General features: G+C 35.8%; 1 protein-coding gene across 7 annotated transcripts in view; it reads left to right on the forward strand.

The window, feature by feature from the left end:
• The window catches only part of LOC150086003 (vacuolar protein sorting-associated protein 37B-like), a 198,650-nt gene that overhangs the window by 112,676 nt on the left and 71,389 nt on the right, over nucleotides 1-14,585 (forward strand). For all 7 annotated transcript variants that reach the window (XM_090374320.1, XM_090374322.1, XM_090374321.1 and 4 more), the window contains one exon: nucleotides 4,764-4,911. In XM_090374320.1, the coding sequence (XP_090230446.1) occupies nucleotides 4,764-4,911 (148 nt within the window). The remainder of the gene's footprint in view (nucleotides 1-4,763; nucleotides 4,912-14,585) is intronic.

Below are 14,585 nucleotides of genomic sequence, written 5' to 3' on the forward strand. Positions count from 1 at the left end.
CAATTTCTCTTCCACTTTCCTCTCGGTTATTACAAAATCAGTTAGCTTCCTGTTAGAGTTTGATAAACTTCCGCCTTCCATTTAAAGAAATCCTCTTGTGAATGTAGATGCAAAATACTTATTCAGTTTGCCAGCAACCTTGACAGGATCATTAACAGTCACACCAGTGATATTAAGTGGACCAGTTTGATTCATCCCCTTTCTTCTAGCATAAGTAAAGAAGTCTTTGCTGTTTTTCTTTGCATCCTTTTTCAAAGTTTTCTTGTAATCTGCCTTCACTTACATAACCTCCTTTGTGAATTGATTACTGACTAGCTTATATCTACCATTGGCTTCTGTGTTGACTGATAGTTTAAATGCATTTGCATGGATTTTTCCCTCTCTGTCATGTCTCATTAGTTTGTCTGACATTCATTTAGGCCTAAATCATTCATACCAACTAAGTGTTTCTTATTTGGTATGAAAAGGCTAGTAGTAGCTTCCATGAATAATTCCTTGAATGCTTCTTATTTGGTATTTGCAGTTGGTAACATCATCAGTTTGTCCCACTGTATAGAATTTAAAAACTCTCTGAGCAATGGCGGATTTAGCACTTGAAAGGCCCAGGCGCAATTCAATTTTGAGGCCCCCCTCTAAATATTTTTGGTACCACTACAGTGTGCATTCTACGTGCATGCTTTTACTATAGCATGCGCTCTAGATTTGGTGTTGCAGTTTTAATCATTTTGATTGTGCAATTCTTTCATACATATTTTATTAATTGGGAATTAATTTTATTCCCAGTTATCACTTGCTATAAATGTCACGCCTTGTCAAACAATTCAGTTTTAATAATTACATAAACAATACATAAGATACAGATACTTACTTGATAACAAAACAAAAATACTCCTACACTAAAACACCAACCACACCAAACTCTAGTAATTTGTAACAGATTTGTGAGTGAAATGTTAGTTCCGAAAGCTATTAAAAAAGACGATGCTCCGTTACATGTGAGCCAATGCAGTAGTGATTTCAGAGGCTTTAAAAGACTACTGTGCTTGCTTATTGGTTCCCAATTAGTTGCGAATAGTTTTGAACTGCCTCCGTGAACAAATTTAATATCGTTTCTTGAGCAATGTCGTCACAGGGTTCTTCACTCGTGGAATTACCTCCACTAGGAAAAAACTGAAAGTGTTTAATTTAAGCATTAATGATAATATGTATTCTATTTCAGATTCACTTAGTTCGCATAGATATTTCATATAATATGTAGGGATATTCACATAAGAGTTTACTAACTTCTTATCTAAAATTATAGTTTTATTCAGTAACGGTAATAAAGATGAGTGTAAAAATTTAAAATGAAACAATTTTTTTTTTTGAGACCTGAAATTTGAGGCCCCCTCGATTTAAGAGGTCCCAGGTGCACGCCTCGTGTGCCTGTGCGGAAATCCGCCACTGTCTCTGAGACTACTGTAGTCACCTTTACGAAAGCAAAAATTCTTCCTTTTACTCCTGATGATAGTTATATCTTTTATTAAATCCTAAATCAATACACTGTGATCACTGCCACCAGTGGTTCCTTTATCTGCAGATTCTTAATGCATGAATAATCATTACTGATAACCAGATCAAGAGTATTACTTCCATCGTCTAACATGCTGTGCAGAAAACAGTCATGTGATAAATTCTCAAAAGTCTGGCTAGTGTTTAAGTAGCTAACCTCCAAGTTCCAGTCATCACCTGGAAAGTTAAAATCCCCATTATAATACATTCTGATTTACTGTTCTGCTATATTTCTCTGAACAGTTTTTCGCTGTACTCATCAGAGTCGTTTGGCCTATAACACACTCCTCTCATTTTTGCTTTTCTAGTGCTTATGCCACACAAAACTGACTCAACATTGCGCTGATTATCAATGTCAACTGGATGCACTGCCGTAGATTTTATGTGCTTCTTAACTAAGAACATAACCTCTCCCCTCTCGTATCTTGTCTATCCTTTATGCACACATCGAAATCCCACATTCCAATTCTGCATCCCTTGTGTCTGAGTGACACCGTGTCTCTGATATCCCCACGAAATCTGCATTTGATGACTTCAAATTCATCAAATTTATTTACAATGCTCCTAGCATTGGTGCACATGCAAGTATACATGCACCTATCCAAACATTACTTGTTTGATAATGATCCACAGCAGGACTTGAAATCCTGACCCCTTGCGTTCCATTCTGCTGCATGTTCCAATGAAAGCTGTGCAAGAATCACTTTCACCTCTGCCTGCATCTATTTTTAATCTATTAATATGTGTATCCCTGAAGCTAGCATTACTGATAACCAGATTTTCCAACCCACCTAATGTTGCCCCTATAGCCCTGCAAATATTCTTGTACCCTTTCAATTTAAGTGTATCCTGTCCTGTAGAAGCAGTCTCTCTTTTGTTAACAAGCAACCCCAGAGGCTCACATCTGGTGAGTATGAGCTTGGTCCCAGGGTCCTGAGCTGGATATCATCATTCTTCTCTTTCTTGGTGATTCCCTTCTACTTCTCTCTCTCTCTCTCTCTCTCTCAGGGTAATTCAGATTTTTTTTTTTGCTTGGTGCAGCATAAGCCTCAGGCTTCCTTCCAATAATAATAAAGCCCAGACCATGCTGAATAAAATTCTACCCCCATGAGCCTTGCACCTTCTCTTCAGGGCTGAATTGATTGACAAGATTCTCATCATATACACCCTCCTATTGTATTTGGACATGAAACCCTAACTCATGACTTTTTTGTAATATTTCTGTTTGGTAAGTAAGTCTGCAGATCTTCTATTCTTAATGTCATTAGTGCCAATGTGTACAATAATATCACCTTTTGTGCCTTTAAAAAATGATATCTGCTGTACAATGTCATCAACTTTTGCCCCTGGCAGACATACTCTAGTCCTATTCCACCTGTCCTTTTTGCACAATATATTTTTCTAACAGTAGAATCACCACCAACAACTAGTAGAATCACTAGCTCCTGTGGGACCAATATATTCTGTCCCCAATTTAAATCCTTTGAGGGCACACACCGTGATCTGTAAGCTCTCATAAAGGCCCGTAAAAATAGAATTGTCTAATACCCCCCCACACTCTTTACATTGAACACACATTAAGACATCCCTCTTGGCAATCTCGTGTTCAATTCCAGTTAACTCCTCAAACATCAAACAAGCAGTACATTTCGTAAGGCTGTGATTCAGAGGATAGCAGTTCCCCTAAGTTCAGTTCTTCCCCCTATCCATTGCACTCTCACTACCTTAAGCCCTTTACTTTGCTGCTCTGGTTTGGATGAAGATTTTTATTCAAATTCAATATAATTAAAAGTACTACACCAAACTTATATACCTAATGCAATAATAACACTATATACTGGTATATGCTATTAAGTTTACATTATTAAATAAATCAATAAATAAATATATATATATACATATATATACATACAATAAACCCTCGATTTAATGGACACTGATATTTCGGATTTAATGGACTGGACAAATAATAATACATTAATGTACATATTAATCTCAACCATATTATTTTTTTTAGGTTATACAAAATTTCAGTGTTATTACTAATTAAAAATTAATAATAATTACCTATTTACATTATTGTTTGATAATTATCTATTTTTATAATCAAATTGTAGTCAGGAAATTGTTTTTTATTCTTTCTGAAAACATGTTCAAATAGCTGTTTTCCCAGATAACAGATAAGAGCAGGCGGTGACTTGCGAGCTGAACATGTGACTCGGGAACTAAACTGCAGGTCTATCAACTCACTTTGTTTCGGTCTCAGTCTACCTCAAGCTATCATGCGGTCAGATTGTATATAGAGTGTTTCTGTGATTTCTGAATTGTGACTTTATTTATTAAATAATTTTGCAATCCTTACAATTTAAAATGGCATCAAGTGATAGAGGAGTTAAAAGAAAGCGTGTGAACTTAAATGTAGCACAGAAATTAGAGCTAATTGAGAAATTAGAACAAGGTGTCTCAGTAGCACGCGTTTGTGAAATTTACGGCGAAAAAAAAAAAAAATTCTGATATCCGTAAATCAAAAGCCAAATTGCAACATAATTTTATATTGTACAGTACTGTATATTGTATTAAAGCTTTTTTTTTACCTTAAGAACAATAAAAAATGCCCCCCCCCCAGATTAAATTCAATTTAACGGACACCCCTTCTCCCCTATTAATCTGTTAAATCGAGGGTTTACTGTGTGTGTGTGTGTGTGTATATATATATACACACACACACACACACATATATATTGCAATATCACGCTTACAGTATATATATTTCATATCTCCTATGAAGTTTATGTTATATGTATTTTGTATCTGCTGTCAGATTTAAATTATATGTATTATGCTATATCGTTATATTTGTACGTTCTAAGTAGTTGTTATAATAGATGATAAATTTATCTAACTAATGTAAATCTACGTGATTCAAACTCTCGAGCACAATTTGCCACAGTTAAAAGTTAAACAATTAAATTCAAAGTAACAAACAAGTTTATTATCTAAACAAAAACAATATGCCAACCTGTGATTAGAGCCTACTAGATAATTGTTTACCAGAATTAAAAACCCGCAGTTCCACTAGTGCACTATACTGCTAGTTATGTGCAAATTATTTCAGAAACTTGTAACATTGTGATTGTATAATATATGTTTTAAAAATATAATGCATTTAATTTTTGAATTAATAATGACTCTGTTATTTGCTGTTTTTGTAGAAAACACAGAATGCCTTACTATATGCATGAGCTAAACCCAGACTATAACCCAGTCGTGGGCCTTGTTCAACATCTTACTGCCGAAGAATTGCAGCAGTTGCTTAATGATGACGAGAAACTGCAAGCAATGATAAGGGATCTTCAACAAGTAAGTTGGCTTATATTAATTGGTTATTTTGAATATTTGATTGAAGGTGTGCGTGCATGCATGTGTGTGTGTGTGTGTTCACGTGTGTGTGTGGTAATACACGACTGTTAAGAAGCAGAAAAAGGAAAATAACAAAAGTTATCGTATGTCTAATGCTCCAAACGTACAGTGCAGCAGTAAAGGAAGCAAAAGGATATAAATAATGTGTGGTTTGTAAAATATATAAAGTATCTGTGAAAATGGAAATGAAAAGTACACAAAGTGCCTGATCTAAGAGAAGTTTAAGGGATAGTAGAAAGTGGAAGTGAAGTAGTGGTTAAACAGGTGAAAGAATTTGAAAAACCTAGTACAAAAATGAACTGGGACTGAGGAAGCAAAAAAAAAAAAAAATTAATAATAATAATAATAAATAAGAAATAAATAACACTATATTCAGATGTGGGAGGGCCATTTTAGCAAGAGGTCAAATCAGGGGATGGCAAATATGCAAAATCTGAATATAGTAGATGAAAAAATGATACATAGTCAGGAAATTTTTAAAAAAGACACTTTATATATTTTACAAACCACACATTATATATATATATATATTGGAATTATGTCTAATGACAGTTAGATTTAAATACAGTTGATTCCAGTTATTTGGGACACGTCAGGACTAGTGCATTTTGGCCCGATTAAGCGGCTGCCTAAATTATCCGAAGTTTCACGTAAATAGTTAAAAATACAATGACCCCCACTTTACAATTGGTTCACTGTACAATCAAATCACATTATGATGGATTCACCATAGTAAAGTACCGTTCACTATACGATGTGTTGTAAGTGCCAGTCATTGTGATCACGTTTGTGAATTGAATTTTAATTCTATTAAACATGATTCTAATTAGCGAAAATAGGACGAATATTATCCATAGGCTATAAAAATAAAGATATATTAAGCACAAATTTACTCTTTATTACCTTACCAATTAAAAAATTAAATAATACGTGAAAATCGAAATAATTAATACGTACTGTAATATGTACATACTAACATTTGTGGGTGGGAGTTAAAATTTAAAACAGTAAAAAGATAAGCAATCAATAACAAAGAACACGGCACACACAGATTGCAAGTAACAGGATACGCGCTAGTGAGAACGGAGTAACAAGTTACAAAGCTTTAAAAATAGAAATGAAGAGAAGATTCTGAAAATTAATTTTTTTATGTGATTGAAGATTCCATGGAAGTGTAAACACATTTCACCATAATAACCCACAGAATTCCAGCTGTCAGTATTACCGCAAATTCAATAAGATCGAGTTTACTATTCGTTTATGATAGATTGCACTAACAGAAAAGCCCAATAAACAGGTGATTGCTAATTGTTTTTATTGTTTTATGGTTGTGACCTCCATAAATCCGACCGAACCACGTGGTACGGTTGGAGATAATCGTAGGGTAATCACCAGTGCTGCAGTCTCCTGCCCCGATTAAATGGCATGTTGTCCCAATTAAGCGAAGGAAACCTTGGGTATTTTCTCTTTTGGTTTCTGTTTTTTAAGATTTGCCCCAAATAAATGGCTGCCCCAATTAACTGGTGGCCCAAATAACCAGAATCCACTGTATTAAAGTTTTAAATAGCGTAAATGAGGGTATTAGTTCCTACGTTAATGCTATTGTACAGTGAAATTAGACATTATATGTGCATTGGATTATATATGTACTTAACTTATTTATACATTATTACTTTTTAAATTATGGTACTATTTGGGAGCATCAGATTTCTAGTGACCCCAACCAACCCGCTAGTTATATATAAATCTAGCCCTGGTCTGGATAGCCTTTTATATATAAATATATAACATAGATACATATAAAAACAACAAAATTAATGTAAATTTAAAGAAGATTAGAGACTTTTAGAGAAAGTTGGAGAATTAGAGAATACTGGAGAAATTGGAGAAAATTAGCGAAAGTTAGTGAAAATTAACATTCTCCCTCATGGCCATACATCTGCTACTTACCCAGGGGCTTTGAGTAGACATATAGCCATACTAGAGTAATGTATTATACATACCCGTTTCTGTAATCTCTATACCAATTTTGCTAGGTTAACTTTAGGTAATTACTTGGTGAATAATTTGGAATAATGCAAGTAATTTTTTTCAATATATGTACTTAATTTTAAATAAAGGTTTACGTATATGACAGAAAACTGTGATAGGAGACTCAAAGCTCTATGGTTATGTATCAGATTACAATATCATTGTACCTCACCTCCATACCCTGTGGTGGTCATTCTGAAAATGTTCAAACCTAAAGAAGGTGGAAAAATTGAACATTTTCAGACTGACCACCACAGGATATGGAGGTGAAGTACAATGATATTTTAAACTGATACATACCCGTAGGGCTTTGAATCTCCTATCAGTTTGCTGTCATATACATAAACCACCCAGTTTATTTAAAATTAAGTACATATATTCAAAATAATCACTCACATTATTCCAAATTATTCACCAATAGCCATACTAGAGGAATGTATTATACATACCCGTTAGAATGCTGTAACGGGTATGTTACAACATTGAAAATGTTCAGACTGACCACCACAGGATATGGAGGTGAGGTTGCCTGCCAAACCACCTTTGTAACTTGGTTACAGATCAACTTATATCTGTCATAGGCTTCTGTGTCACGTGTTAATTTATATATATCCCAAGCACTTTTCTTTTCTGCCATATGTCTCATTAGTTCATCTGATATCCATTTAGGCCTAAACCTTGAACAATAAGATGTCGAGTCAGTTTGGTGTGACATAAGCATTTGGAGATCAAAATTGAGAGTAGGAGTGTGTTATAGGCCTAATGACTGTGATGAGTATAATAAGAAACTGTAGGGAAATAGAAGCGGCCAGTAAATCAGAGAGTCTTATAATGGCGGATTTTAATTTCCCAGATATTGACTGGAATTTGTGGGTTGGTCACTCACACACTAGCAATGCTTTTGTCGATTTATTGGACGATTGCTTTTTACATCAGCATGTTTGGGAGGCAACTAGAGAGAGTAATACTTTTAATCTGATTATCAGTAGTGATTTTTCATGCATTTAGAATCTGCAGATAAAGGAACCACTAGGTGGCAGTGATCACAGTGTGCTGAAGTGAGATTTACTCAAAGAGGTAACTACCATCAGAAGTAAAGGGAAGGGTTTTTGCTTTCATAAAGGTGACTACGGTGGTCTGAGATAGTATTTAAATTCTATATGGTGGGACAAACTGATGATGTTACCAACAGCAAATTCAAAATGGGAAGCATTTAAAGAATTTATCTTGGAATCTACTAGGCTTTACATACCAACTAAGAAATATTGTTCAAGGTTTAGGCCTAAATAGATGTCAGATGAACTAATGAGAAGACATATGGCAGAGAAGAAAAATGCATGGGATAAATATAAATTAATGGGTGACATGGGAGCTTATGATAGATATAGGCTGGTCTGTAACCAAGTCACAAAGGAGATTAGGCAGCAAAGGCAGATTATGAGAAATCTTTGGCAAAGGACGCAAAGAAAAACAGTGAAGAGTTCACCTGTGTGGTACCTCCGTAGCCAGGTGGGCAGGAGCAGCAGTGCGTAGCATATGCTTCTTGATTAGACCAGGGTTTGAGCCCGTGACCACCAAATACAGAGGATGTGGAAAGGTCGGGGAATGACCACCGCATATCCCCGGAGCAATATGGCCTTAGTTGCTAATGCTCCTAAAAACCAAACAACAACAACTTTACCTATGTAAACTCTAGAAGGAAAAGGATGAATCAGATTGGTCCACTGGATATTGATGGTTCAACTGTTGATGATCCTGCTCAGGTGGCTGACAAACTAAATGAGTATTTTGCATCTACATTCACACATGAGGAGTTATTCAGGGAGGGGAATGGAAGACTGCCAGAGGTGAATTAAACTCTGGTAGTGTGGCAGTGGGCTAGATAATAACTGAGAGGAAAGTGGAGGAGAAATTGTTGAAGATAAACAAAAAAAGGCACCTGGGGTGGATGGATTCTATCCAGTTATATTAAAGGAGGCAGCAAAGGAAGTAAGCAAAGCCTTAGCCATAATTATGAGAGCTTCTTTGGACTCAGGGGAGGTACCCATGGACTAGAGATGTGCAAATGGACCCCAATTCACAAAGGAGGATCAAAGGGCGACACAAGTAATTATAGACCTGTTAGTTTAACATCTGTTCCCGGAAAATTAATGGAGGCACTGGTTAAAGAAGCACTGCAGTATCATCTAGACAAGACTTCAGTTATAGCTCGGACACAGCATGGTTTTGTTAAGGGAAAGTCTTGCCTGACCAATTTGATTGGATACTATGATGCAGTGACAAAGGAACTGGATGCAGGGAATAACTTTGATATCATATATTTGGATCTTAGAAAGGCTTTTGATACTGTTGCACATGGAAAATTGCTGAACAAATTGGAGCGGAGCAGTGTGGAATTGGAGGCAAATTGCTGCTATGGATAAAAGGATTTTTTTAATTTTTTTTATTTGATAGTTGTTGGCACATCGGCTTCTGTGGCCATAATGCACCTCCCAAGGTTTCTGCAGTGCTTTGATCCAAGCCTGAGGCGGGATTCGAACCCGCGACCTTTGGGTTGCTAGGTAGGCACTTTACCCACCCGGCTAGCCCGGTCGGTGGATAAAGGGGTGGTTGAGTGGGAGAAGACAGAGAGTGGTAATCAATGGACACTGCTCATTGTGGACTAATGTTATTAGTGGAGTCCCTCAGGGCTCAGTGTTGGGTCCATTGTTGTTTTCCGTATTTATAAATGATATTGATGATGGTATATCAAGCTTAATGTCCAAGTTTGAGATGATATGAAGGTTGGCAAGGTTGCTAAGGACACTAATGACAGTACGCTGTTGCAACAGGATCTAGAAAAGTTGAGCAGATGGGCTGAGAGGTGGTAAATGAAGTGTAACATTGACAAATGTAAAGAACTACATATTGGAAGCAGTAACCCCAGAGTAACGTATCAACTCTGTGGTACTACGCTGACAGTGGTAGAGAATGAAAAGGATCTGGGGGTAATTGTGCCGGCAGATATAAAGTTTTCTGAACAGTGTAGACAGTCTGCAGGAGTAGCTCATGGTGTCTTGTCAATGATATACAGGAATTTTTCTAGCAGGGATAAGGGGGTGATTATCCCCTTGTATAAGGCAGTGGTCAGGCCACACCTTGAGTACTGTATACAGGTCTAGAGGCCTAATTTTAAGAAGGATCTAGAGCTGTTGAAATGAGTACAGAGAAGGGCAACAAGATTAGTGAATGGAACAATGGGTTGCTCTTACGAAGAAAGGCTTAAGTTTTGCAAATTGCAGTGTCTGGATTCTAGGCACCTGCAAGGTGATCTGATTGAGGTATAAAGCCTTGAATGGTTTGAGCATGCTCAATGTTGATGGGATTCTTCCTCTTGCTTAGAATAATCACCTGAGAGGGCATAAATTCAAATTGAGGAAAGACAGTTGTAGGATAGATGTGTGGAAGTTTGCCTTTAGCCAGCGGGTAGTTGGTTGGTGGAACAGATTTCCATCCTTTGTCGTGGAAGTTGATAACCTAAATAAATTTAAGGCTGAGCTGGACAGGTTTTTGGAACGAATGGAAGCGTTTTTTTTTTCTTCTTTTTTTTTTTTTTTTTTTTGGCTGATGCTGCATAAGATTGCTTTCTTGCATCATATGTCTCTACTAATGCTAAAGAGATAAAGCTCCCTCGATAACAAGAGAAGTTCAGAAAGTAATTAGCCAAATGAAGGTGCCTCATTTGGCTAATTTTTCGGTGGGCAGGAGCAGCATTGTGTTGCACACGCTTCTTGATTAGACCGGGGTTCAAGCCTATGACCACCAAATAGGTGGATACAGAAAGGTGAGGGAATGACCACCACATAACCCCGGAGCAATATGGCCTTAGTTGCTAATGCTCCTAAAAACCAAATAACATAACAACAACAGCCAAATTAATGACAAGGCACCCGGAAATGATGATATCCAAGCAGAACTGTGGAAATTTGGAGGTGATGCAATGTTAAAACACCTCGCACAATTGTTTAATTTAATTTTATTTACAGGTGATATACCAGAAGACTGGAAAAGTGGAATAATAGTACCTATACACAAAAAAAGGAGATAAAGAAAATTGTCAGAATTATAGACCCATTACCCTTTTAAACCATATATTTAAAATATTTATAAGGATCCTACAAAATAGGATACTTAAAACATATAAAGAAACAATAGGGGAAGAACAAGCAGGATTTAGAAAAGACAGATCAACAATAGACCAAATATTCACACTAAATATCATTGCAGAAAAATATTGGAATAAGAAGAAACCTCTTTATCTGTGCTTCATCGATATCAAGCAGGCATTTGACTCTGTTGGAGCAATATGGCTTTAGTTGCCAATGCTCCTAAAAAAAACCAAATAACAACAATTTGACTCTGTAAACAAAGAAAATTTAATGAAGCAACTATAAAAAATCCCACTTGATCATGAAATAATCATGTTTGTGAACAATTTCTACAAAAATACAAGAGCAATAGTAAAATTCAACAACCTTAAAACAGAGAAATTTGAAATAGAGAAAGGAGTCATGCAGGGATGCCCTTTATCTCCATATCTATTTAATATCTATCTAGAAGAACTAATGAAATCAGTTGAAGAAAAAAGAGGCACAATAATAAATGGAAAAAACATAAACCACATAAAATATGCAGATAATATTGTGAGTTTAACAGAAACCAAAGAACAACTAAAAGAAATATTAACAAATATCAATAAAGCAAGCAACAATAATGGAATTAATATTAATTCCATAATAGAAGACATAAACATCCAAAATCAATAGAACAAGTACAAAAATTTGTATACCTGGGCTCTCTAATAACTGGAAACCTAAATAATATTGACCAAATTAATCACAGACTGAACATCGAATTGACAAACATGAACAAACTCAAAAACATTTGGAAGAGCAATAAAATCTCAAATAGTCTAAAAATTAAACTATATGAAACTGTCATCCCACAGCAACTTATGGATCAGAGAATTGGAGAATAAATAAGAAAGAAAGACAAAAAATAATGTCATTTGAAATTAGATGTTTAAGGGAAATCAATAAAACAAATTGGAGAGAACATAAAACTAATGAACAAGTAAGGAGAGATCTAAATTTTGAATGCAGAATAATAGAGCAGATCTACAAAAAACGACTTCAGTGGTTTGGACATGTGAAACGAAACAACACACGCTACCTAATGTAGTACTGACATGAAGAATTGGAGATAAGAGACCACCAGGAAGACCAAAAAGAGAATGGCTCCAATGCCTAAAGGAAAACACAGGCTTTCAGAGTTATCAACAAATGATGCAAGATTCAAGAGATCGACAACAGTGGAAGACGATATCTAAATAGGGACTCAAGTTGTGCCAAACGGAAGAGTAGAATGAATGGTGATGATCTGACCTCACCATTGTAATATAAGTGGTGACAGAGAGAGTTACTCCATCTTTTTTTTTTTTTTTTTTCATTTTGCAAATTTCTGCTTCTTTTCATTAATGATTTAATCTCTTTAAACAAGTCTGTTTAAAGAAGTAGTGAGAAATATAATATAAAACTTTCAGAGTTACCAAATTGGAAAGTACAACATGCAGTCGTTAGTGAGTGGCACTGACTCATATTGAAATCCAGGAAAAATAGAACCCGTTGTAAAATAAATTAGCATTAGTACAGGCATATGATGCACAAGAAAGCAAGCTTATATAGCATCAGCCGTATGTGATGTGTATTTTCCCTATATGTAAATGTGATATTTTATCACATGCTTTGCAAAATGATAGCATGTGATGCATAGAAAGATTGCAAAATTAATGTTCCATTTTGGGATGATGTCATATGTGCTGAATGTTTAGTAGTAGTGGTAAATTTTGTAAGCAAGCACTCTGTAAAGCATCAGCAAAAAAATATAAAAATAAACTGACACTTCCCATTTCACCTGCCCACCTCTACAATACCAGATGGAACTTCATCCCAACAATCAACCACTCTCTGGCTGAACACAAATTTCCATAACTACAACCATCCTTCCTCAGTTTGAAATTATGTTCTTTCGTGTGTAGCTGAGCATCAGTATTAAACTTACTCAATCCATTCAAAGCCTTAAACACCTCAATCAGATCTTCTGTCTGGTGTCTCCGGGCACTGTAGTTTGCAGAACTGAAGCCCTACCTGCTAAGAGTACCCTTTTGTTCCTGTACCCAATCTTGTTGCTCTACTCTGCACCCATTCCAACGCATCCATGTCCTTCCTAAAATGAGGCTTCCAGACCTGAATGCAGTACTCAAGTTTGGCCTACCCATTGCCTCATAAAATAGGATAGTCACCTGTTGCCAAAATTCGTGTATATCATTGACAAAACCCCATGAACTGTCCTGGCAACCTGTCGGCACTGCTCAGAGAACTTCATATCTAACTTCACAATTATCTCCAGGTCTTTTTCATTCTCTACTGCACTGAGTGTGGTACAACACAGCTGGTGTATTAATTCCCCACATCAAGTACCTTGCATTTATCAAAATTAAACTTCATTTGCCACTTCACAGCCCATCTGTCTCATTTTAGATCTTTTGCAGTAGAATACTCTGATTAATGTGATTAACTACCCCACTAACTTTTGCATCATCTGCAAACCGACATTAACCCCTTCCTGGAACATTTTTTTCCTGAAAATGTGCCATAACGAATTGACTTTTTTTATTTTACAGATTAAAAGTATGCATCATGCAAATACTCATTGTATAGTTTTTTGTGTTTTTTATAAATTTTTTGGTAGAAAATACATGGGAGTAATTAGCCCATTTGGGCTATCCCGAGTTATCTCGTGTATGCCAAAAAAGTATGCAAATTATACAGATTTTTTTAAAATAAATTTGTGCTTGAGCTAAAAGAAAGGAACAGGAAAACACTCTTCACTATTCATATAAATAAATTTAAAACATGAAGTGGAACACACAAGCAGTATCCTCCCACCACAAGTGATAATCATAAACTAACTACATTCTAACACACGGCCACCGCAGGTGGATAATCGAAGTAAGCGTCGCTTACGGGAGCAGTTCCAGAGGGTGGCAAAATATTTTTCGATATTGTTTTCTAATTGGTTAAAGCTTTTCAGCATTTAGGACTGCAAATTTTATTTTGCTTACTGGCAGCACATAGGAACGTGCGCTACTGTTCTGACATTTCTGTACAATAAGTATATATAAGCAAAACGAAAGCCAGTCATCTGCTGCCAGCTGTAAGAAAATCCTGAGAAATCTCGGGATTTATCTGGCTAATACAAAATTAGCCAGATAAATGTACGAGAAAATACGTTTCATTCGTAAATTTGGAGGTATTATTGTTTGCTTCAGATATTATTGTATCCAGAGATATTTCATGTAGTTCCAAATAACTTTTAAACTAAAAACAAGATATCATTGGATAATCCGTGAAGGGGTTAAACCTGTTAAGCCTTTATCAATATCATTAATAATTATAGAAGACAACAATGAGCCCAACACTGGAGAACTGCACTAATAACATTCATCCAAGAAAAGCAGTGCCCATTGATAATCACTCCGTCTT

Source organism: Mastigoproctus giganteus, chromosome 5 (assembly GCF_048544385.1).
Source record: "Mastigoproctus giganteus isolate SK-2022 chromosome 5, ASM4854438v1, whole genome shotgun sequence".
Classification (NCBI taxonomy): Eukaryota; Metazoa; Arthropoda; class Arachnida; order Uropygi; family Thelyphonidae; genus Mastigoproctus; species Mastigoproctus giganteus.